Source organism: Pezoporus flaviventris, unplaced genomic scaffold (genome assembly GCF_033815535.1).
Source record: "Pezoporus flaviventris isolate CSIRO_AGI_PZ_B2104156 unplaced genomic scaffold, CSIRO_AGI_Pfla_v1 ptg000036l, whole genome shotgun sequence".
Taxonomy (NCBI): domain Eukaryota; kingdom Metazoa; phylum Chordata; class Aves; order Psittaciformes; family Psittacidae; genus Pezoporus; species Pezoporus flaviventris.
The window spans coordinates 9663842-9690635 of NW_026892584.1; the positions used below are offsets into that span (position 1 = coordinate 9663842).

At 38.8% G+C, this 26794-nt stretch overlaps 1 protein-coding gene across 7 annotated transcripts in view; it reads right to left on the bottom strand.

The window, feature by feature from the left end:
- Positions 1-4872: 4872 nt before the first annotated feature.
- The window catches only part of PTPN5 (protein tyrosine phosphatase non-receptor type 5), an 82376-nt gene continuing 60454 nt past the window's right edge, over positions 4873-26794 (bottom strand). For 6 of the 7 annotated variants that reach the window (XM_061463041.1, XM_061463040.1, XM_061463042.1 and 3 more), the window contains 6 exons: positions 22503-22582; positions 21878-22015; positions 18529-18639; positions 14184-14344; positions 10668-10781; positions 4873-6977 (listed from right to left, as the gene is read on the bottom strand). In XM_061463041.1, coding sequence (XP_061319025.1) covers positions 6884-6977; positions 10668-10781; positions 14184-14344; positions 18529-18639; positions 21878-22015; positions 22503-22582 — 698 coding nt within the window. In that variant the 3' untranslated portion in view covers positions 4873-6883. Of the gene's footprint in view, positions 6978-10667; positions 10782-12732; positions 12854-14183; positions 14345-18528; positions 18640-21877; positions 22016-22502; positions 22583-26794 lie in introns of all 7 variants that reach the window. The other variant, XR_009745059.1, reaches the window with a different exon arrangement.

Below are 26794 nucleotides of genomic sequence, written 5' to 3' on the forward strand. Positions count from 1 at the left end.
TGGCTGCCCACAGCCATAGAATATGAAGTATTAGGACATTCTTGAGAACATATGCTTACATATATTTTGCCTTTTTTTTTTTTTTTTCTCCAAGATGCTAAGGTCCTGATCATTCCTACAAAAAGATAGAAGCTTTCAAGGTCATTAGTGACCCTTCTGTGTTCCTCAGCTCACATGAAGTCCTGCAGATAGTTGCATTCCTAGGAAGATACCTGGGTCCCTTTACACTGGACATATAAGACTTCAAATAATCCAAAATTTAGATACATATTGGCCTCTTCAGGGCTATGATGTTTCACCCTTCACACTGGCTTCAGCAGTTTATCATTCTTGGAATAATAGGATGATAAAACTTCAAGTACGAGGCTAAAAGGAATAAAACTTCTGTAGGACAAATGGATACCTTTTGAAAAGAAACCAAACCAACAAACATTACCTCCCCAACCCCAGATTTTGCTACAATTGATTGTGACACCATTTCAAAACTTTGATCAAAGGCAGACTATTAAACAATTTAACAGCCATATTAAAAGCAAAATATGTGGGTCCAGGTTTCACACAGTTAAACATTCAGCAAATCCTGCTTTGGTGTTTAAGTCAGTCCTCTGTGCTCCTTTCACACCTCAGTGAAATGGCCAGGCTTTGGCTTTAAGTTCTAGTGGCAGCAGTCTCCACCATTTCCAAATCCAGCCAGTTCATTCAGTTACTCAGTCAGGGACTATGCTCTTCAGAGTATCAGTTCACAACTTTAGATTACAGAGGTCATTCCTTAATCAATTCTGTTTTACTCCTTAATAGGTCTTAGATTCTATCACACTTTGTCATACGGAGAAGGGCCTCATTCCCAACAAGTAAGGTACTTTTCAAGAAAAGAATGAATTACAGATCCTGCTCTGTGTATTTGGCTCTCTTACAAGTGCCAACAGCTGCAGTGCTGAAATAGGATAGGTACAAGAGGCTGTGTGGGGCCTATCCACTCTGAAAGACACAAACTACATATATTTCTTGCAAAGAAGGCTAAACCAGTGGCAATAAACTGCTCCTCTGAACTGACCACATATGATTTGACTGCTATTATCTATTCTGTACTTTTGTTAAATTACAGTGAAGAGGGAGTCTAGAGCATTAAGCACCAGGGTTGTGCCTTGCAAAACACAGGATCTTAGAAAACCAAAGAACATAAAAACCTGGCCACAGACTAACAGGAATAATTCTAGGGGTAAACTTCAGAAAAAGCAACAGAAACATGTCCCTCTTACCCCTCTAGGAATATGCCATCTTTCCTGATGATTATAAGATGATTTCTGCTAGTCTAAGAAAGGGAAAGGTAAAAAAAAAGCCAAGAAAACAAAACCACCACCACCACCAACAAAAAGATTCCAGCAAGACATAGGCTCTGTGTTCCCTTCTCTAGAAGTTAGTGTTATTAACACTGATGCATTTCTCAAATCAGAGATGTGTGGAAATGGGATTGGTAATGCTGCAAAGTGGGTAAAGTATTTCTTATTACTTGTCTAATGAATCTATAAGGAAACAAAATTTCACTTCCTTCTTCAATATTCTAACTCAGGAACAAATTCGGAGAAACCTGGTATCTGGGCTGGAAGTCACATTTTCCCCCAATAAAAACGAAACACTGCCAACCCAATCCAATTCCTCACACCTATCCAAACTGACTCAAAACCCAGGCAGCCCTTTTCCATGTTCATTTCACAGTGCTTGTGAATCTTCCCTCATGCTTCTGTTCTTCCTCCAGCTACTGTGGCACGTTGAGTGAGCATGTGCTTATGCACATGTGGAAAACCAGTGCATGTGAATGAGATGGTCTTTCATTTTGGACCTTAAGTCTGACCACACTGCCAGACACAGACCTCAAAAAGGGAAGGAGTGACTCTGGATGACCTTTTCATTACTCTGACCTTTGTGATGCTTGGGTGTTTTTGCTCTCCATATTCCTCACACTAGCCTAAAGACCAAGAAGACAACAGTGGATGAAGTGAAATCAATCACGTCTGGTTTTCCTTCTGACACAGGAGTCAAAGCTAATTTACACGAGGAGGTTTCTGTTGTGCTGTTGTGCCTTATTAGTTCTGACTTAACTCCTGACAGTCTTCCTTGTGTCCACTAGAGGCAAACAAGCATGCAAAGGAGAAAAAGCACAAGCACCTATGCAGGACTTTTTTCCTCTAATCTCTGGAGAGAAGTGCTTCCTTTGCCTTTTCAGAGGAAAGCAGACACCCTGCAGCTGCTATTGGGACTAGGGGAGTTAAGGTCAGACACAGTAAGAAAATTTTGACTCAGGCAAACACTACTGTTTCTCAAAGGATAAATGCCTTTAGTAAGATACACAGTACTGCAGATTTCTCTGTCCCAAAACTTTTGAGATGTATTGAGATTTAAAAGTAGCAGAAGAGACTGAGCCCTCTGAATAGCATCTAGCAAGACAGGCTCTTTTCAAGGGAAGATACGATCCCTGGAAAACACTGGCTATCAACTTTTTGGGCTAAAACTAGTGCAATAAAGTAACTTATTCAGCTTATTTTAAGCCTAAAAAGTAACATGCAGATTAAGTGATAAAAAAGCAATAGGGAACAAAGGCTGAGTAGCATGATCCCATGGAGTGAAAGGGCCTGGAATTGCAATACCTGAGTCTTTTGTCTGACTGTTTATGCTTTATCTTCTCAAATGCCCTGAGCCATAAGGCCAGCTCTGCTGCCCACAGAGCTTTTAATTTTGAGTAAATAATTCAGCCTTTTTCTGCACTGATCTTTACTATTAGCTGAATAAACCTGGCACTGCTGCTCTGCTGAGAATTATATGGTGCACAAGCTTAGGCAGGTCTTCTGCACTAAAGTTAATTGTACCCCGTTCTGTTACTTTCACACCATGCCATGAGGATGGGGCATTGGCTGTATTCAGGCACTGGAGTCTGGTCTGTATCAGTACTCAGAAGCAGAAGGAATTCACCTCTTTGTTAATATCTGAAATTCACCTGGAGATGTTAGAAATCAATGGTTGTGTTGTCTAGAGCATGCAGTTCTCTTTGCCTGTCCCTTAACTCAGGAAGCTGCATTCACTCACATATTTCTTCTGTGCTTTTGAATGGAGCTATTTTCTTGCAGGACTCCTGAGCTGCCCTACATTATCCTGAGTTGCTAGTCACACAGACATCAGCAAATATACGTCTACAGACTTGGCAGAAGAAACAAGGTTATCCCCAATGTATCTCAAAGCATTATATTTTTCTCTCTAGCAAATGTGTAACGCACATTTCATGTCAAGCATAGAGACAAACATAGTTATGGCTAACAAACTGTAGATTTACCATTTCTCTTCATTTAAAATGGTTTCCAGGAAATAACATAAAAAAATAATAGTGCAGGTCCACTTCTAAAACCTGTTAAACTCACCAATTAGCAGGTATACGCTTTCTAAGACCACATGTGTGCAAGCTACATGGTTCCTTCACTGCAAAGACAGTAGGTCCCGTCTAGTGATCTCTTTGGTCTCAAGCTCTTTTGCAACTGCAAGTTAAGATTTTTTGCAACTGCAAGGTTAAGATTTTCCAAAGTAGACTAATTGTAGTGGAAATGTGCAGAACTGTTAGCTACTTCTGAAACTCTTGCAAGTAAATATAACTGCTAGGTAGTTTCAGAGTAATTTGACTAAGTCATCTTTATCTTGATCCTTCAGAGACATGAAGGATCCTTCACCTTTACCTGGATACAACTCTTACTCTCAAGTGCAATATTAGTTTTTGTTCTTACATAACTGTGCATCTGCTGATCTCAGAGAACCTACAAAAGAACAGAGGGTATCATTAGTCTGTTACCATGACAGAAGCATAAACAGGGTAACACTGCTTAAGTGCAGTGGCCAATGACCAACTGACTAGCAAACAAGTAAGGCACTGAGCTAGGCTTTGCTCTGTTCACAAAGTATGAAAAAGCTTTTGAAATAGACATCACAGTTGATTCTAAATAAAATTATCTCAAGTTTTGTTATATGCTGACCTACATGGAGAGAGGAATTCAGTCCTCTGGGGAACAACTTTGCAGGCATTAATGCTGTAGTCTCCAGTACAAAGACACCTAGACACTGAGCTGAAGAGAGTGAAGGAAATGTGCTAGGAATTTTCTTTTAACACAGAGAGAGTGCCCAGTAAAAAGAGAAATCTAATAAGACACATAGCTTCACTTAATTCCTATTGTCAGCTCAGTTTCAAACTTATTGACTACAGAAGCAGCAGCCCCCCTCATCTCAAGTGCTTCTGCATGGCCACAGCTCCTTTCTGCTAATCTCAGACACCAAATTCTATTAAAAAAAATAAAAAATGAGAGAGAAATACATTAATTACAGTAAGACTGAAGAGTAAATAGGAGGATTAGGTCCAAATCTGTTAGACAAAATAACAAGGCATTTCAATATTTTGATCCTGACCAAGTGGCATGCTCTTGCCTGGTGTGAGATAGCAGCACTGAAGCCCTTGTAACCAGACTGTGCAACTAGGCTGACACTTGCTTTGTACTCGTGAATGAAAACAAAGCAGCCTGATTTTATCAATGGATACTTGCTCAGGACATTCCACATATGTAGAACAGGAGTGGAGAAGAGGCTAAATTTCCTTCATTGGTATAAATCATTCTCTTCTACTAAAATCAGTGAAGTATTGCCACGTAATAACTGCTGAACATCTGTGCAAGGACCTCTAAAAGTTAATATCTTAGAGCCCTTTATACTTTGTTCGCCATAAAGCAATTGACTGCTAGAATGCCTCCTTTTACAGGAGGCAACTTATACACAGAACTTTGCTCCTATATGCACACTCCTATCAAATATCAAAACCCATGATTTAGCAGATGCACAGGAAGCTGATGCCAGAACAAGTAATTTTATTCACTGAGTTATGACACTGAAGGGCACTGAACAGCTGAAAACATTTATAGGAATTTCCACTTACAAAGTTATTCAGAACATCAGTGGTGCCTCTTTTATTTCTAAGGAGTACTTAGATGGAATAGTGTTATCCCTTTGAAAGAATCAGTAGCAATGGGGAGAATACAGCTAGCAAGGTTTACATAAAACTAACAGTCATGTTATGCTCAAAAGCTTAAATTTATTGCTCTATTTAATGAGTACCACCAGTATTTTTTAAAAGAATGCCAGTTCTTCCTGCTAGCTTCTCACTGAAGAAAATATTTTAAATACAGCAATAAAATCAAGTGGTTTAAAGATAACACATTTTGCCACACATTCATGCAAACCCTGCTGACAGGATTTTTACAGGTTCATGGGTACAGAATAAACACAAAGATGTGTACTGAAATACTGGGAAACTTTCCCCACAGTGATGAAGTTGTAGGCTTAATATTTCAGGCCCTACCCTGCACCTATTGACGTCAATGGCAAAATCTCAGTGGAAGCAGGATCAGCCCTTATTGTTCTGAGAGCTGCTTTACCTTCTCCTGATTAGGAAGTGCAGTAAATTCTCAGAATCTCCTGCACTAATAAAAGCAGTGGGTTTTGGTTATTGTTACAAATAAAGAGAAGCAAAAATATTTTTAGTAGATCATTATAGCTTCTGTTCATGAACCACTCATCTTTCATGTTAAGGCTCCTGTGTACCTCCATTTTCCTGTGTTCGATAAAGCACTTAAACATGTGCTTACCTCTAAGCAAAAAGCAGAAACTGAAGTCTTTACAGCCTGATTGAGGTCTAAAAAGAAAAGCATGGGCAGTAGTCTATATTATTGAAAAGGAAACACTGCTGCCTGGACTAGTGATTAGAATGAGCTAATGATTGTCTGAATTTGGTTTAAGAGCAAATTTATCAGAAAGCAGCCAGCACATTCACAATGATTTTTTTTTTAAGCTCTCTATAGGATTTGCATTAATTTAAACGAGCACTGAGCACCTCATCACCCTCAAAGTTTTGAAACTATTTCAATTTCATATAATACAAGTGATTTTATTACATTTTAAACAAAGATTAACTTAACTCAGCAAATTCCACACACGATTTTAAACCTCAAATTTCAGGGGAAATTGTATTTGGATTGTCATCTGGCTACGTAAAAAGAGAAACTATTTGCAAAAATCAAATCCGGTGGCTGAATGAGATGCCAAAGTATTGACAAAGAAAAGGTAAAGCATGAAGAATTTCTGTTCAGGTTAACTTCTACTATGATCCTCAGATTCACCCAGCTGTCATGATACTGGGGCACATTGCTGGTAAGATCTAGAGGTAAGAATCTGACTAATATCATTGAAATATTCCCCCCTCTACCCCTTAGTTCTGATAACACTGATGATGGACTGCTTTAGAAAAAAATAAGCAAGCAAAGATGATGTGTGAAACGTCATTTCAATGTGAATCTACTTGAACCTTTCAATGCAGAGGCTCAGAAGGTTTACGATATACACAGTATTCGGTAATTTTATATGTAAAAACAACCAGAAATAGGCAAAAAGTTACTTCCAAGCTTAGTCAATATACGCCACATTTCAGCATGACAATTCAAAAAGTTTCACACTGTATTTGAATATATTAGCAATGATCTTTTAAAAATAGCAAACTGAAGACAGTGGATTTTTTTCTGTTTTTTTTTTTCTTTTGTAACAAATGAAGCTACTATTCTTATTTACAGTATAAATAAGCCATTTTTGGGTGAAGATTATGTCCTGTCACATATGTTTAAGACAAGGCGTACCTCAGGTCTTAAATGTCAATGCAAACAAGAGCATAAAAGCAATATCAAAGTAAAATAATATATTTTTCCAGCTAAGACAGCCAGGTTACCATGTGTCTCTTATCAGACCTGAAATATATCTGAATGCAGTCAAAACTTCTCTTGGTTTTAGCCTTTAGGAATATCATGAACATTTATTCTTCTGCAGCTCTAGAAAGCTGTTTTCCATACAAGCTCATGACATGATGGACAAATTGATACTGTTCACAAGTCTGGATCATTCCTCCCCTGAAAAGGAAAGAAAAAAAGGGGAGGGAAACAGTAGCCTTATTACATGCAAACATATGAGGAAGTGGCACAGCTAAAATGAAGCTTGCTACACCCAAAAGGTCTCTTCCAAAGATTCCTGGAAAAGTGCCCGTTCACTGATTGCAATCAGCTTACAGACTGACCTCCAGCTCCATTTTGAAAGTCTCTGCTAACCAAGGAACAGAAGATAGTCAGAACAGGAACGGGCTTTACCTTCATTTTTCTTTGCAGAGGCCCTCATCCAGTAAGGCAATACCATTGTCATTTACATTCATATCACTGGAGCACCTACAGTCCAAGCACCATCTTAAACACCATGAAAAGCAATCCCCACCCCTACGCTCTAGGCAGATAGATGGGAGCAGGGGGGATAAAGAGGGCAAGTAGTTTATCCAAGATTTCACAACTGCATTAGGGACTGAATTCAGGACCATAGAGGGCCAGGCCAGGCCAGGCGAGACAACTGACATATCATAGAATTTTCGCATTCTGGAATGAGGGTTCTTTCCTCCACGCCATCCTGCATTGCTCATTTGGCAAGTTCACCAGGGAACTAGGGGATGGCCAGCAGGTTTTAGAACAGACAATGGAACTTTAATGAAAGACACTCAGACTTGTAACTGAATTGGCTGCTATGCACGCCTGGATTGATAAGACCCCAGCACAGAAATCTGTTTTGGTTCAGCTTTTAATTCAGCTTCAGCTCTTTAAAACTGCAAACATGAAAGGAAATGCAAGCAGAATAGTCTGCTTTTCCATATATCATTAGCCTCTCTGTATTTGCAAGTGGCATATTAATCAACATGAGTACTACAACGGGAGATAGAAATGAACAAAAAGAACTAAAAGTTGTCCATTTTAAGCAGATTTTACTAACATTTAAAATTCTGCTAAGAGTACCTCAGCAACAGTGATAAGAGCTCTTGATAACCTATTATAATTAAACCACATGATTCAAATTCACAGGAGATGTATGTAGAATTGTGCCAGCATTGGTGCTGGTGCACAGATGCCAAGAACACAATTCCAAAAGGAGGCTGAAACAAGTAGGATTGAGGAACATGGGAATCCATGGGTGATCAAAGCCAACCAGACTGTGTCAGTCTGAGGGAAAACATACATGGTGCATTCCATCAGAAACCTTCACCAGAGGAAATGAATGAAAAGTTGCTTCCTTTGGGCCAGATGGATAACAGACTGCTAGCACCCTCCCTGGGGACTACCCTTCTCTATAGGGTTCAGCTTCACCTGTGAATTGTGGGTCACACAATAACCATACCAGTAAGGTGTAGATGAGTGTGTAAGTCAACCTCATCCTTCAGCCTTTTGAAGTTATTTTGTTAAGTGGCTGCTTGAAGTAACACTTGACAATGAGCAGGGGATGGCAGGAATCCATGCTCCATCCTCTCATCAACAAGCAAAGGTGGAAAAACACGGTGTTTCAAAAGAAACTATTCCCTAGCTAAGCATCTCCTTCCCATCTTAATACAAGCTGACAGTCAAGCTGTTTCTGAGCCCTTCTGTGCTGCACACAGCACTGAAATATATTTATGTCAGTCCATGACACACAAGGAACGTTAGTCATATCTGGCAATTACTTTTCATGCAATTCCATTAACAGTGGGTTTGCACCCTGAAGTTGTAGCAACAGAAGCACCAGGGTGGCCGCTAGGAATTATTTTCCTTTTTACGTGGTTTCCTGCTATGCGGTGGCTTCCTCCCCTTCCCACATACATGCACATCATGACACGTGCTTGCTGTCCAGGCTTTGGCACAGAAAAGAGAAATTACATTTTCACTCCTACCTGCCACAGAAACCTTTCAAATCTGAGTTGCACTATGGGAAATAGCAACAAATATCTCTCAGCACTGTGGGAAGGATGCAGGAATCATCACTTCCTCTCCTTAGTCAATACTGAGTTATTTTAGGACCAGCTGCTGGCCACTGGTGCAAAGCCCAGTGCATGTAATTTTTCCAAGGGATTTTCACCCTCACAGCAACCTCAAAGGTGGTTCTCAGGGCTAATGTCAACTCCACTACTCCTGTGAAGCAGTGAGGTGCATTCCTTTATATATCTGCTCTGGTCTATACCCAGCACTCTTTCCCTAAGTCCTTAGTGACTCCTTCCCACCAACCCTATTTTCTCTAGCTAGAAACCACAAGACAAGAGGATGAGACAGAGTGGGTCTTCCTCCCTGTAAGCTGCTTGGATACTGTCTTATTCTTTCATGTTGCTTCTGACATCACCCAAAGCTTTTGCGGGGGTTTAGTGAAATGACAGTGGATGGCAGCATGACTGCCAAGAAACTACAAGGCCCATTTTCCAGATGTTGAGGAAATCATGCCCTTCTGTAGCAAGGATGGTGATTTGACTGTTTTCCATCTGGAGTATTTTCCCCCATGATATTCAAATGGCTTTTTCCTATCCCACCCCACTCCTAAGAAGTGCATGGCAGCTATGGAGGTCCCTGTAGTCCTTCTTTCCTTCCATGGCATTCTTTAAAGTATGATCTCCCTTTTTCAGCCTCTGTAAATGACTGCCAGTTCCCCTCACCCTGCAAAGCTAGTATTTTTAATTGATCCTCTGTATCATGTACATTTGTAGGCATGTGTTGTCAACCTTTATTTGTATGGCTATTTTTTCCTCTGCAACATTAGTCACAGATACACAGATATTTCAGATCCAGACAAATATTTCACTGGGTCATGGATAATGAGCACTCAATATTCATTTTCTGGTATTCTTCTCAAGAAGCCTTTCCTTGTCTGTCCTGAAATCCACTGAAAGAGCCAAACCTCCAAGCCTCTGTAGGTCCCTGTCTATCAGAGCCTCAGCAGGGCAGCAAGCATTTCATTTTCTGCCTCCCACTGAGCATAATTTCTCCTCTGAAATAAAGTTCAGCGTGGGGTTAAGATTTTTTTTTTTTTTTTTTTTCTGCTCAGAAAAATCTCTGGTGTGTTTTTCATGACATCCCCTAACTACATTTATCATTATCATTAGAGAGAGCACTGAGACATGTTTTGATGGCACTTGAAATGAGTAGGAGAGGAAAAATAACATCTCTGGTACAAAACTCAAGTCTGTTTACTTTATAATCAGACTCAAGGTGGTGTGCTAAGAAATGCTTAACTGTAAGACCATTGAATTTCTGGAGAATTTCACAGCTTCTTTCATAAGTATGCAAACACTCCAGGCTGTCCATACTCTTCCTCTCCCTGCAATGTCCCAAGCAGTCATGCTGTCTCACAGCTCCACATATACAAGGCCACTTTTCTTTACTCCCCCTGGGAACAAAATGCTGATCTATGGCTCTGAACTTAAGTACAGAAGACCTTTGAGGCTTTGCTTCTGTACGAACATGGGGCCAATTCCTCAGCTGGTGAACAACCATCCCTTACTGCATTGAGCTGTGCAGCTATGCTGATTTTGATGCCACTTGTGAATCTAGCTCACTTCTGCAGCTATTCATTAAGCCTTACTGCTCATAAAATAGACAAAAGACTACAAGTCAGAACTGCTTAGAACATGAAAACATCCTCCAACGTTTTCTCTCTTGGCCTCCATTTATGTTTGTTCCTCCCCTCTTCCCACTTGTTTCTCCTTCAGTAAAGGGAAAGATTACCATTTTTCTTTTTATTTTTTCTGGAAAGAAAACAGGCTTTCTTACCTGTCTAACCGTAACTGGCAGGCTGTTCGCAATATGTCAACTATGCCCTCGCTCTTCAGCTGTTTACAGCAGACACTAGTTGCAATAAAGCAGCCAGTCCTCCCGATGCCTGCACTAAGGTAAGGAAAAGCAGAGAGAGGCAGTGGAGATGTTAGAATGGCTTTGGAACTTCCTTGTTTAATGAGTGCCATTAAACCAGCAATCAAATCCCATTATCCCTTTCCTCCCACCAGTCTTTGCAGGGTGCTTGCAAATATAAAGCTTTAACTAGGAAAAGATACTAACTTCAACAGGAGAACAGAATAAAGCATGAGCCACTCACAGCAAAAGAGTGAACACTGCACATACAGTGCTAAAACTGGAATATTAATGAGTATCATTTGACCCAGTATGCCATTGAACCTGTCACTGAACCACTGTAAACAAGCAGTTAAACGGTATTTCTTGTTAGACTTAGTTTGAGGGCACATCTTGCTTTGAAGACAACCTTTGTTTTGAGATTCTTAATCCTAATAGCTTCTTTGAAAGCTATTTTCATTCACATGTACAGTAAAAAAAAAAAAGAAAACAAACAAAAACCAAGCAAACAACTCTTGCTTAAATAATTAGAGCTAACAGCACTACGGCAAATGTGAAATCACTTGCTGGTCAGATCTACAGTTCTCTGAATTAGTGAAGGATACAACAAATCCACTATTAAAGAAATTTCTCTCTTTCTTGAGCACCTTTATACTGATTCAGCCCTTGCTTAATATCAAAATTGATTTTATTCTCAAAGGCACAGTGCTATTGAAGCTGTGAATTCTTCTTATCACCTAATAAAAAAAAAAACAGCAGCAAAAGCTGAAAGATCTTCTTATGTGTTAAATAATTAAGTGAGCATACTCGGGAATAATGACTTGACGCAACTGCAAGAAATCCTGCTTCCATTTAAACTGTGCTAAAGTTGTAATATAAAAACATTGGCAACAAGTCTACAAGGAACAACAGAGTTTGCAATTAGCTGCTACTCGCAAAGTCCTAATACTGTTTTTTTTTGACTGTATAAACAGTTTTTTTACTCTGAGTTTATGCTTGTTGGGAAAACAGCTACATTGGAATCATTTTAATTTCTAGTACAGAATGATCAAGGCAATTCAATGTAAGTTTGGGAGATGGTATTATTAAGAACTCATCTCAGTCTCCAAATAACTGTACGGAGGCACCTACGTGGCTTAAAATTTTTGTCTCTGAAGCTCTCTATACCTCATGAACTGACTCTTTTCTTTGTTACTTCTAGTTTGTTAATTATAACTTCAAACATTTCAGGTAACTCTTTGCTGCATGTGCATATTCATCAGTGGTTAAAAAGGAGGAAAAAAAAATCTGCTAATTGATGCCATAACCAAACAGGTCACAGTACACAGTTCTTGTATACAGTTTCCTATCCATAGACTTCAGCGTGTTTTGCAAAGAGAGGCAACACCGCCTGTTTTTAGATAAAGCAAACAGCACTAGCAAAGCACTTGTCCTAGGACAAGCTGCAGGTCTCTCAGTGGCTGAGATAAATCCCTCCAAGACTGCCCAAGAGTGGCACCTTATCCACAGGACCTTCAACAGGACTACTAGCCTGCGTGTAACATGAAGCTGCTTTTAAGAATAGCTTCGTGATTAGGTTTGTATCTTTTTTTTTTTTTTTTTTTTTAAGGTGCATTATGTTACATCACTGAAGGCCTCAACCACAGCGATTATGAGGATCTCCCACAAAGGTCAAAATAGCTACTGTACTCTGTGTAACATGGGCCTTGGCTAATGGCTTGCTGCATAAACCACTCTCAAATAGAGGCAGTGTATTAAATTCCTTCTTCAGATAAAAGTGATTGCAACTGGAATAATCTGAAAGGGCTTTGATCCACATTTATCACATATAATACTTTATAATCCTATCACCATGTCTCTTAGTAATTACTTCAAATAAAAATGCCCCGTTTCCCCCCAGATTATTACTGTGTCATGGGGATGACACTATACAAGAGGACACAACAAGTATGCAAAGCAAGAGTGACATGGTGACCAGAATCTTTACCTGCAGCAAATACCATAATACTTCAAGGAGCTCTTAGAGAGTCACAGATTTCCAAGGACAAAGGGGACCGTCTTACAAACCATTTCTTATTTTCTCTGAACTCTCCCCAATTTGTCAAAATCTGTTTTAAAAAACAGGCAGAAAAACTGGACATGTGGCATCATACGAACATTTTACTAGCGATTACTCCATATTAGCTTATAGGTGGATCTTTGATGACACTGGGCTACCAACCATTCATGCCAAGACTCTCTTTAAAAACATTTCCAGTGTATGATAATACCCCATTTACTATGGCTTTTGGGTAGCAACCATCCGCCATTTCCTAGAAAATGTTATGCAAAACTAAGTAAAATTCCTCACAAAAGAATCACAAAGATAAATTTGGCAAAATGTATGTTACTGAAATTATGGAAAATTACCCTGGTGAGATTACTGCATTGCTCATCAGGCTTTCTGCTACTTACCTGGAAGGATTATTTTGAGAACTGGCTTGTAGTTTTTAAGTAATCATATTTAACCTTTCCAAACACTTGCAAAACAGGACTTGCTTTTAGACCTTTGGAATTTCTCCAATTTTTTAAGAACTAGAATTCAGGTATACTAAACTTTAATAGCTTAGAGTGTGTGGCCAAATTTTTTTAAACACTCTTGGGTGAAAATCATCCACTGTAGCTGATTTAATAATGGTTAGCAGTTGTTTAGCATGATCCCTAGTTAGCAGTGCAAAAGAATGTACAATCATGTCTACAAGTGGTAAGTACATCCTCCTACTTCTTTCTGAAGACAGAAGTATCTATCTTCATGCTTTTTTTCCTGCTCTATGATTGATAATTACAATGTTATCATCAGGCTTCAAGCAACTTAAAGATTTTGCTTCTTTTATATAAAAAATTACCATCTTTGCCAGGGGCTTTTCAGTTTTTCTATCAGCTGCATACATTTCCTGTTGGTTGGTTAGTATTTGCTGCCATCAGCTTTGCCACTATTTAATTTTATGTATTAAACTTAAATTATTGTCTTCGGCCTAATAAGGATTTTTTGAAAACAAAGAAGGAATCTACAAAGTGGTGTTTTGAGTCTTAAAGATGAATGCTCTTATTTTTCTGCTTGCATGTGTCTTCCAACTCAGTTTCACTCACAGCACGTTAATCTTTAACCTGGCCCTTTTAAGGTCATTAAAGGTATATATTACTAGTAAAGCAAATGAAACAAGACTTTTCTTACAGGTAACTGAGCCACTGCCAGCTTCTCTGTTCAGCTCAGGCTGTATCTGAATGCAACACTTAGGAATACAAAATTAGTGTCATTAAATTTTATAAGTTCCAAGCATTTCACAGAAGCAGTTGAACAAGATCTCCCATGTCTGACTGATGGTCAATATGACAGTATCTGCACTATGCCACTGTATATGAAGAAGCCCTTAGGAATCAGACACAATATTTATTTACCTGCAGTGAACAATCACTGGTGCATTATTCTCTTCTGCACTCTGCATGGCCTCTTCCACTTCCAGTACTAGCTGTAACAGAGGAGGGGCTTGATCTGGTGTCTTCTGGTCTGGCCAAGATGTGTACCAGTAGTGTTTCAAATTTCTGACTTCTTCTCCTTTCTGCAATCCAGTTAAGATAAACAGCATAAAGTTTTAAAATAACTTCTGGTTGCAGATTGATACCAAAACCTGGCCTTTGCTTTAAGAATGAGATAAGTAGATCAAAGCTTAATGGAACAGGAGATTCAAATGGCAAGCCACACAATGCAGAAATCTGGATTTCAAATATCACATCTGCATTTCAGTAAACTGCCTTAAAAAATATAATTCCTCCCCTCTTTTCTTCCTGTCTCCCCCCCCCCCCCAAAGTATTCTGCTCTTTTAGCGCCAAGAACTGTGTGCAAAACACTCCAGGCAGTCTGTTCTCTCTTGACAGATTCATTCAGCAAAGCCAGAGTTGTGTTTGTGACATAATTGCTTTCATCAAGTATTTGACATACAAAGAGCCAGGAGCCATATCTCTGTCATAGATAGATAGATCGGTAGGTAGATAGGTAGGAGCTTATTTTTCTATCTCTTCTGATAGACAGACTCATATCAGTTTTCTGTCAATTCTAGTTTTCTCTTAGACATGGCAAGAAGTTCAGAGACACTATGGAAGGTGGGAATTGTATCGAGCTGCAGTCCAGGGCTTTTCAGAGACACACATTCCAATTTTCTCTTGTCTCAGCTTGGCTATGAATACAGCAAATACGCTGTTACCTTTTCTGAGTGCCAAGTAGCACTGTGTGCTTCTGATTTTGTGTGTTCAAAGTGACATCCTTCTGCATGATTTCTAAAAGAGCCAAATAGTTAACAAGGAGCTCAGGGAAATGGCCTTACCCTTTCAGCCACTACATAAGCCAGATGGCATAGGGCTAAGAAAATGTCTTCAAAAGGTCTGGGAACAGAAGCTTCCACAACCTTCTCTTAAACACTTGGCTGGCTGAGTTTAAGAGAGGAGGAAAAGTGGAACAAATTTGGCTCTTTCTAAAGAGTCAGACACAAAAATCTGGAAATAGTTTCTGTCATCTACACTCCTAAGTCCGTATGACAGTCACTGGATGTTAAAAGTGCTCTGTGGTTGCGTCACTTTCCATCCTGCTCTTCAGTCAAAAAAGCTTTTACATATCTTCACAGTGAACTAGACTAGGGAAGTGATCTAGAAAAATCTATTTTCTTTCTCATACTAGATTAATTTTCAGATGGATCGATCAGTTCTCCCCTTTGGCTTACCACACAGTCACATACACGCTTGTATGGGCACACGGGAAACAACTTAAGCATAAGAACAAGAGAGCCAGACAGGGGGAGGCTGGTCTTCGTTGAGCTGCAATTCCAGTTTATACTGGGTTTAAAGTGCTCACTGAAACACAGCTACAGGAATCTTAAGCTCAGTTTAAGTACACTTTAAGAGGCTTACTACTGTAACACAGGGCCTGGCCTTAGGTTATTTACCTTAGTGAGAAGCTGTTCTACTTAAGAGAGCATAACTAGTCGCCATGAATAGTACTTGAGCTCACTACTGTCAGTAAATCAGAGCAACACTGCTCTGAAATATGAACATACACAGTTGCTTTTGAATGTGTGACACCGTATGAACCACAAAGATTATGAACATTGGATTCTTAAATTGTGAAAAATTATAATTAAAATGTTGGCAATAATACTGAGTGAAAAGTAAAAGATAAGTCATCTGAAGAAAAACATTAATCACTACATTTGACAAAAATAGAAAACAGACAAAGTTCTAGTGATGAACTCTGCATTTCTTTAGTTCTTTAGTTTTGTCTATGCTGTTACCAATTTTATGCTTCTGCTTAGAGAAGCTTGACTTTTGTGATTCTATAGACTTTTACTTTAACAAAATATTCTCTATTGGTGCTTCCATGAGACTGAGAAGACTCTGGTACACCTAGGAGGAAGCAAGATTTAACTGATGGCTTGAAGTCCACCATCATGTATGCTACAGCTGAGGCTGTGTTCTCATTTTGGCTGTGAGAGAGTTGATTTTCTTCCCAATAGCTGGTACATTGTTGCTAAGTAATGCTTACTCTAAATCAAATACTTTCCAGTTTCCCATGCTCTGCCAGCCAGGAGCTGCACAAGAAGCTGAGAGGGAGTACAGCCAGGACAGCTGACCCAAACCAGCCAAAGAGATACTCCATACCATAAGAATATTGTGCTCGGTATATAAACTAGGGGGAGTTGGCAGGAAAGGGCCTGTTGCTTGGGTCAGGCTGGGTATTGGTCAGGAGGTGGTGAGCAATTGTACTGTGCATTACTTGTTTGGGGTTTTTGTGTGTGTGCATGCATGTGTGTGTGTCTGTGTTCTTCTTCTATTTCCTTTTATTATTATATTTTACTTTATTTCTAGTGTTCTTATCTAAACCCATGTTTTTTTAAACTGTTTCCCAATTCTCCTCCCCATCCCACAAAGAGTTGGAAGGGTGAGGAGTGAGCTAACAGCTGTGTGGTATTTAGTTGCCAGCTGGGGTTAAACCATGACTGGCTGAGATCATGAATTGATGGCTAGACACTGGCAGGTTCCTTTGAAAAAAGAAAACAAGCTTTGTCCTATTGCCTCAGATTTTTCTAAATCCCTAAAGCTTGCAAATCCTGCTGCCTATTCTGACAGAAGTATGACAGTCCACCCTGTAACTTACACAGTAATCACATATTGCTGGTGGTGAAATCGCGTATTTCTGACCACTCATGTTTAAGGGAAAACAGGAGTTAATTCATGGCTTCTCTAGTTTTCACTACCAACTCATTTGGGAGTTGGGGAAAAGAGACATTACCCCACTAGTACTGAAAACAAAAACATTGTTTAACTGAAAAACAAACCGGGATGAGCTAGAAGTCTGCAACATACTTGCAAACATTCTTTACTTCCCACTTGTTACGGACTGTGATTTTCTCTTTGCTGCCTTTGCCAAAAGCATGAGTGACAGACTTTCCACACTCTCAATCCAGATATGGGATTTCATATGCTGGCATTCTGCCTATTAACATATGGCTGAAGAGACTTGAAACTGGTTGGATAAAAGGAGAGTTTTTTCAGCTTGGAAATAAATTGTGGTGTTATACTGAGATCAGGGATAGATAATGGTAGATGAAAAATGTATGAAGTGTATGTAAATAGACTATTCTTATTAAAGCATGTAGCTTGAGATTCTAGAACCTAGCAATAAAAACAGCTGTAAAACGGGACTCTTACTGTAGACTAAGTAGCATTTAAGTACTTAAAAAATTAAATCTGTTTTTAAGCTCTCTGTCCACAAGATGATAGAATGGATTATGGTATGTAAAACTACACATACAAGTAGTTGAAAAGATATTAATATTTAGAAATGTAAGCATGAAGAATGCTGTAGTGAAAGTGTTTCTCAAGGTCATCAACAGCTTTAGTGTCTTGAAGTGGGATGATCCCTCAAAGCATCTTCAAAGTCCAGTCAGTCAAATCACTCAAAGAATAAATTAGCATAGGAGTTCAGTCATAGCAAACAGGAGTGGTACTACTACACCACTAACAAGTGCCAAGCAGACCAGTAGTCCCACTGCTTAGAGAAACTGAAAACAGGTAAGCAAAATTAAAATGCCTTTTACTCAGTTCTCAACTGTCCCACCTCTTGTTAGTGGCACAAGTCATCTTAGGTACAAACAGCTGGTGGGTATCCAGCAGTCTGAAAGCAATCTAATAATGATCCTAAGAAGACAAGCACAATTTAACTATTTCCTAGGGGTCCCCCCATACTACAAAATGTGTAAGATGGCATACAAGTAAAAGTTCCCTGTTGGTAATCAGTTTGCCTAAGCCGATGGCCTAAAGAATAAACAAGCCTTTGAATTCTACAGAACATCATCACAGAGTTTAGTAGATTATTCCATAAGTGCTGTCTGTGGTATAACTTGCAAAGGCTGGTAAGAAACCTTTATCTGTTAGCTAACATGCCACTCCAAATGATCAGTGAATGCAGAGGACACAGAATGAGTCACTGGTTTCTTTCACTGAGTGAACTCCATACTACGACAATTGGCATGGTAGCTTTCAGATTGTTCATATGCAGTCTAAATCTCTGACTGCTTGTTTTATGGTAGCCTTTGTATCTGGTGAACTGGGCAAGGCTGTATTGACTTCAGTAAGGAAAAGTACTACTTGCACAGCAGTACATGCGCAGAAGATTTCTGAGCAACTCTCCATGAACATCTCTATTTAAGGGTTTAGACAGCTAAACTACTGTAAGTACACTGGGATGATTTACCTTCAGGGTGATGAGCCTTAAACGGTAATCGTCTGCTTGTATGACTTTGTTAACTGTAATTTCTATTCCTTCGTAGGTGACCTGTTCCTCTGGCCAATATTCTGTACATTTCTGTGTGCAATATAAAATAAATCTAGTTAAGCAAATATCAAGGGAGGTTCATTTTTACTCCTCTGAAACTAGATATAGCACATGCATAGATGACTATGAATAAACTTTGTTTCTATAATAAGTTTTTATTTTCTGAAGAGAGACCACATTTCATCTGATTTTTGCTGCACTCTTAATAGCACGGCTGCGCGATTGAAAATGCATAAATCAAGTAATGACAAACCAATGATTTAAATACACACATCCTTATTTATCTTTATGCAACTGATGTGCATTTTGAAGACTCATTGGAAAGACCAGTGGCAATGTGCTTGTGTTTCTAGATTAATCCTTTTCTTAAGACAGTAATGATTAGTATAATATACTTTAGTTATCACTATTTCTGTGGTGTTTTATATGGATATGAAACACAAAATACATCTTTTCTATTTTTTATAATGGGTCAATGCTCTCTGGATACAAGATGATCATTTGAATAGGTTTTCGTACAAAAGAACATGACTGCGGGTGCTTTGCGAATTAGATTATGTACCAAAATCCACTTCAAATGGACACTGAAAATCTTTCAAAGTCAAGGAACTAAAAGGAAACAACAGCTGTGACAGCTGTTAGACTACAACACTTGATTTTGCCCCAAAACAGTCAGAGATGCAGCCAGCGCAAGCTGACAACCAGAGAAGCACAAACTACAGTTCATTTGCAAATGTACGTTGTGGTACTGATACACTAGAGACTAGTAGGTGAGAATTTGTAAGCACTCCTATCCTGGAAGGAAGGCTGACAGACTGTTTTCTTTTGTGTAGTTTCTCCTTAAACTAATCAATATGCAAAGGAAGAGACAGGCGCTTTCACACAGTGCACGAACTAGTTTGTGGACAAGAAATGACATGAACAAGGCAGGGTCTGAGAAAAAGGCTCCCTTGTGACAATGGAAGATGTAATCTCATTACCGTAAGACAATAAGAATCTGCTGTTGGACAAACCCAGTTAAAGACAATGCTTGTAAGCTTCCTCTTTTACATAACTATACACTACTTTGAAAGAAGTAAGTTACAGCATTTTGCTCTTCCCCACCAAAAATAATTCTACTTCAGGAGAAAGACTAACAACAGAGAAGTATCTTGCAAAGTTACTGAGTCAAAATTTTTGTGTGGGAGAACCAGTGCTGTTCCATCTGCATTGTGCATCAGTTAATAACGCACTGGTAGCGTGGCCCACTGTGTCTCTCTAAAATTATTTATGCAGTTTGAGGTTTTTTCTTCCTCTACTCTTAAACTGCAGAATCCATTGTAAAAATTGTCAAGAGTGCTAGCAGCTATCAATAGCACAGACGCTCCTCTGGTAAAGGAGTGGAGTAAGATTGCCCACTCATTTCTGTGGGCTGTCTGTCAGTTTAGATTAGATGTGAAAGAGGGCTGAGATACAGAGCTTTTAATACTCGCATTAGCAAAGACATTGCACTGAGGAGGAACACAGAGCCTCTGTTAGCAGCATCATTGCTGAACAAAGGTTTTGGTTTTTAATCTATGTACTTCTGAGTCCTGTTATTCATATATGTGCTATAGAAGAAAGGAAAAGAATACAGAAAACATTTACATGAAAGGACTTGCCCTATACTCATGGCTGAGATTCCTGACATTGTTTAGTTTTTGACACAAAACATACCAGAAAAGACTCAGCAACTCTGTTATGATGCATAGGCTGATATGATGGGTGAAATTCAGATATAAAGGTTATTTTACATTGCTGTTATTCAACCTTGCTAAATAGACTACAGTGGAAGAACTTATCAGCAGATATGTCATTCAGGACCAATATTTCCTCTGCATTATCGTCTTTAAAACTCTAAGTCTTTAAATGATTCTGGTACACTATGTCACAATATTTTAGCACCTTACTTGCCACAAACTGGCAACTCTAATCAACGAACAAGTTATTACTTCAGTGCTGCCTCTCAGATAGAGGCAGACATGAGTTTAAAATGTTAGTGCAAACAAAACATTTGTATCAGCAACATGCTGTATTTTGCAGCAGCAGTGCCTTGACAATATGTGTCCAATCAGGCAGTTGTAACAATGGACAACTTTTAACTTGCAAAGCACAATAATTCTGTGTCTGTCATGTTCATATCTTTTTTCCACTAAAGCTCAAGATTAAATGTATTTACTTCACAACTGGGGAAAGCTAAAGGTTTATGCACATGCATAATTATGGGCACTAAGCTTCCAGATAGCAGTTAAGCCATTTTAATTCTGTGTGTGATGAAGGTATGCTCATATTCTTGGGCTTTTAAGCATCCAAAGCCTCTTCTCCAAAGGAAACTCTCTCACCCAAATGATTAATGGGCTCTCAGGGAAAAGCTTTGACAAATGCTGCTGCTGCAGCTTAAGAAACACTGTGCGGATCTCTCCAGTACACCTTGCTGCCAGTGTTAAGGGAGATACAGAACCCAACACGTGCCCAGACCACTTTCTCACATCCTACACTGCCAATAAAAGCAGATGTAAGCTCAGCTACCTATCTGTGAACTGAAGCCCAGGCACATGGTTCTTGCAACTCTGCTATGAGGCAAATAATTCAGCAGGTAAGTAATGAACAGGTAGAGGGCAGCGGTATTTTAAACTGAAAACAAGGATCACGTTAGGTGGATTAGCAGAAACACCATGACAGTTTACATTCAGGAAGTAGGTGGTGCATAGACATTGTCAGCATCTTAATTTCAATATTTCAAAAGCATTTTCTAGACACATTCAGGAAAAGGTCCTCCATACCCAAGTCAGCTCTAGTTGCTGATTTTCATAACTAACACCGTTCACAAGTCAGGGACAGCATCGCTGAAATGTGGATACAGACACTGAATCATAATAAATGCAAGATAAAGCTGCACCAATCTTGTTAATTAAAGATACTCAACCTTAGTAGTTCTGGAGTACTATTGTTTTTGATTCCTTTAGAGAGAACTTGAAAGAGTGTCTGCAAATAGAGCTGGGTTTGGAGAGGTTTTAGGTCAGCTGGGAGAGGAAAAATGGCAAAACCAGCAGTAGACTAAGTCAGACAACAAAACAAGACAAACTGAACCAGAAAAGAAGCCCATGTCTTCTCTGGTCCTGAAGAATTTAATCTAGCTCTGATTGCTCAGGACACTGAACTAACTAACTTGTGCTCGCTTTCTTGCATCTATGCCAAAAATATCTGCTAGGGTACAGATAAAAATACAGACTATATGTAATACCATTACCTCATTCATCTCTTCTATATTGGTAATCATGACAATGATGGGAGAACGTTCCTGCCACACCATTCTCCAGAAATCACTGACAGTATTAACTATCGGTCCCTGAGTAGCAATATATACCTTTTCCTCTCCTCCATAGCCCTGCCAACAAAACAACACAAGAACAATTTTAACAGGCATGTCCACCACAACCACAAAGGTTCAGTCTTTAAACAGAGAGCTACCACTGGGTGAAATGGACTCCATGGCATCAGTTCTTCCCCTCTCTCTCTCCTGCACGTGTAGATGGTGCAAAGGTGCAAGATGGACTCGCATAATTCCAGCAATGAGTGTCCAACAGCCCAGGTGGTGCTGGCTAGGTCAAGAGCCTTATTCAGACTTATTCTCCAGTGCCTTGGTCAGGCCAGCTGACAAGGAATTTGAATCAAGAAGTGCAGAAGTGTGGTTTTGTCTGGTCTGAACCTGTACAGTTGCACTTTGAGATTTAATTTTCAGTTAATGTAAGCAGGAGAGAAGAGCAATCAGTTCAGCTAGGATGACTTTAAAAGCCAGTGGATGTTGCAATTCTGTTAATATAAACAGTGGAAGATAAAGGCTAGGCAGACACAATAGACTACTGAGCTCTTACCCTGATGTAGTTAGCATTGATGTAAGAGCTGAGGGGGTCATCCTGATCAGCTGAGGTAAGGCACACTCTGCTGTGAGGATCTGAAAGGGGTAAAGAGATAAGTAATAGTACATTAGTTGCTCAGAGGAGAGAAAGAGACACAAAAGATTATTTTGTACAGCAAGACATTTACATGTATTCATGGCCATCACAACAGATGCAAATGGCCTTGGAGAGTTCCCATGTTAAAACGTTACCATAAAAAAGGGAAAGGATAGTTGGGGTAATTTGGCTGCTTCTGATAGTTTTATCCACTCTCTGAAGCCTGCTTAATTGCTCCTGTTGCAAAGTCAGTGTGCCAGAGCGAATCTGGAAAAGCAATTTTCTGCTCCAGGAAATTATTTCTCAATTTGTTAGGTCAACAGACTCATTCTGACTTATAAGACATTAGAATATAGTTTGTGAAACGCCAACAAGCAGCTTTTTTCCCAAACCATAAACACGCATTTAGTGCACATAGGCAGGCCAAATGACAGTAACTCTTTCCCTGTTTCATCTTTCAGTGAACTGAACTCCAAGATGTGCTATTAATAAATGCTAATGGTTAAAGAGAAATTAAAGAATATTAACAGCCTCTTGTACTTTTCATAAGTCTCTTCAGTACTTGAGTTTCCCACATTGGGGCTATTTATGAAGCATTATTCTTGTTTGAATAATACAACAAATGAAAACATTATTCCACCTGTGAAGTTCAGTCCAATTCCCACTGAAGTCAATGGGATCTGTTCCACTGATTTTAATTGAGCTGACACAGCCCACATTCATCCACTTTCACCTCCACTACACAGTTTATTATCATTGACAAGAAATATTCTCCTGACAGAGGCCTCAGCAAACAGCAACAGTGTACATCATCAGGAGAATATTAAAAACAAACCACAGATGACTTCTTTGTAAAAAATATCCAGCATGCTTATAAACCAGAACAAAAAATATATGTCAAAAAAATTGCACTTTACTCAGTATCACATTGATGTTCAAGCACAGAGCAATTTCTACAGTACTACAAAGACTCAGCATGAAATGCTGTCCTAAGAGCAGATTCATGTTACCTATTATGTGATAATGTAATCACAATCTGCAAAGTAAAGAAATTAACAAAGATACTGTTTTACAGTACAGAAGCACTGAAACCAGCAAGTTCCTCTCTAATACAGTTCTCTCCCGCTCAACTTTGCTCACGCCTCTAGTGTTGGGGAGACAGTGAGTCAAGAGATAAAACCTGCTTTTTAATCAAGGATTCTGATAGCCTGCAACATGTCACACCATTAAAAAGATGAATGATATTGGTTGCCAGATATTTATTCAAATGTCACTGGACAGAGTAGTTAGACCCCCCCCTTGCATGAAATTCCTTTGCCTGGCTTTTATGCAGTCATCCATGTAGTCTGCTGAAGTTTGAGTAAAAATTCCATGATTTTACCCTACTAGTAATGAAATAATCCTACTTTGTCCATCTCATGATGGGTCTTTAGGGAGACATAAAGCAGAAAAAAACTCTATCAATGGGTGCCATTGACTTTTAAGCACAGACTTCTTTTAGTATTCTTCAACTGCATTAGAATTTAAGTTACCTTTCACTGTGGACTGTCTTACTGCTGTATCGACAAATATTAAAATGTTATCCAGAAGATGCTTTTATTTTAGATTATAATACTTGGCTTGTGACTTTTCCGTTAATGTAGCATACACATTTGCCGTGGTAGTACATTAGTGAACAGTTTCAATCTTATTTTGTGTAAGAGAGGCCTATTAACATATTGTCGAAACAAGAACATGAACTGTTTGGCAGAAAGTGTAGCTGAAGCTGAGTTGCTCTTAGAAATACATAAACAGGAATAACTCCTCCTTTAGAAAAATTCATAAGACTTTTAATGAAAGAGCTTGCAGTATGAATTTCAAATTTTTGGTAAAGAGGCACTTCAGCAAAACAAGACCCTACTCTTATTGAAAACACTTATCCTAGAACAAAACCAGTGCACAGGCCAGGTCCAAGATGACAATACATCTTTAAAAAAACAGTAGCAGTCTGTATCATTAAGAAATCAAATGACATGTCAGCTATTTTTTCTACAGCCTCTTTGATGGCCATTTTGTGTTTATACTATGTCTGACATTTTAGAGGAACTCAGTAGACTTAACTGAAATGTCTTATGTAACTTAAAATGGTACAGAAGCAACAGAGCCACATAGAAATCTAAAAAGCTTGTCTAGCCATTACTCTTCAGAAAAGGATTCAATGAGACTGATATACAACATGATAGTAAGTTCTTGCCACCTCTAGAATACTGTTACAAGAACTTTCTTTTCTATATATTAAAACAGTGCCTCCTCCAAATACCTTAGAGAAAAGTTATCATTTTCCAGAAAATGCCATAGGACTCATCCCCAGAAGAGAACTGCCTACAAACAAATGTGCAGTTATGAAATATCCAAATCGACTTCTTTAGCTTGGCATTTTCCCAGAAACACCCTTCTTCCATCAAAAAGCCACCTTCTAAGCCATTTTACTACTAACAGAAAAATTGTAGTAAATTATTCTTACAGATTCTCCAAAAGAAATACAAATGCGATGAATTATAGACTATTATCATGTCTCTTACTACAATCAACTCTAGGGTTGCAAATAACTGATTATCATATTATCATGACTGCTCACCTTTTAATGATGACTGCCTAGTTTGCTTCTGGTGATACAGCTGGTAAGCGAATTTTAGTTACTTTTAAATTCCAATTTTGGGTTTGATTCTAGTTTGACAATCAAGCTTTTGCTGTTCCCTATGATAATGAGTGGTTTGAGTCTGCTGTACTGCAGCTTGTTCAGCAGTTCCTGTCATTACTGCTTTCTAAAGCTGGAACCTGTAGGAATGCTAGGTAGACACTCAAGGTAGCATAGGCTATGTTTGGTAAGCTCAGAAGCAGAAGTCAGTGGATGATCAAAGCCTGAAAAGCACTGGACTCTCCCTCATCTTGCCTCCAGATTGAATGAGCTTGGAATAAGCTTAGTAACCCTTGGGGGCATGGTAGGGTAGAAACTAGTTTGCTGGAGAGGTCAATGTGACAAACCAATGGCTGCTAGCAGATACCCATATGACTAAGATGAAGTTTGCAGCAAATAATTAATCCACTAAGTGATGATTCTTAAAAAGCAATGATTCTTAAAACTGTTTTCAGTTTTCTTAAAACTGAAAACAGTTCATATCTGTTGCAACTCTGGAACAGGGTGTTCAAAACAGCAGAAACTCTCATTTTCAGTTTAAACATCCAATGCAAGATATTTAAAATGGATCCCGTTCTAAAAGGACACATCAGATATCAAATTCAGACTATATAGATCACTTTAAAACCTAGCGGTTTGGGCATCTGAAATCACTAGACACTTTTGCAATCTTCTATTACAGCAAAACCAGTAAATTAATACTTGAATGATTCACTTCAGTCATTAGCACAGCAATTATGAAATTCAGTTGAATGTTTTTGCACTTCTGCTCTAAAATGGAGTACGAAGTCATCAGAAGAGTTGTGCACATTGGATCACTGTCTGCAGCTGCTACAGTTGTAAGTCTAGATTAATAAACATCTTCTGGAAACAATTCCAACCTAGGTTTATTGACTAAAATGATAGTTACAGCTGAAGACATTTTTTACTTCTCTGCAGTTACCTTTGCTAACCTGACACTGAAACTTATGTGCTTTGCAAATACAGAGCTAAAAGCTTGACTGACATCTAATTAAAGTTACTTTGAAAAATGATACAAGTATGACAGAATGGAAATTATGACACTTGTAAAAATTTGTACCAAAATGTGTCTCTAAACTCTTACTCTTGTCTACAAATAAAAATAGTATAGAAGAAAAAAAAAAGATTCTGATTTTCTGTATCATCTTAATGCCATCAGACCATCGTTTCCGAATATTCTCAGACTGCATTTGAGGCATGATTCCAAGAATAACATCAGTCAGGAAAATAACATCACTAGAATTTAGTCCTTCTAAAGGAGTTTAATCAAAGAACCCCCTAATTAACATCTGAATAAACACACTGAGTTCTTGGGTAGAATTTTTAAGCAGCATCAAATGATGCAATTCTAATGACTTAAAACTTAAGTGCTGCTGCTGTTCGGTGAATATTAGGCTCTTCATGCTCTGCACCTCTTTTGAAATTTGATTTATGCTTTGAAGCCATGTTGCTGCTTCATAAATACGGCTTTTGGACAATACATTGTAGTAACAGCACATTTCATGCATTCTGG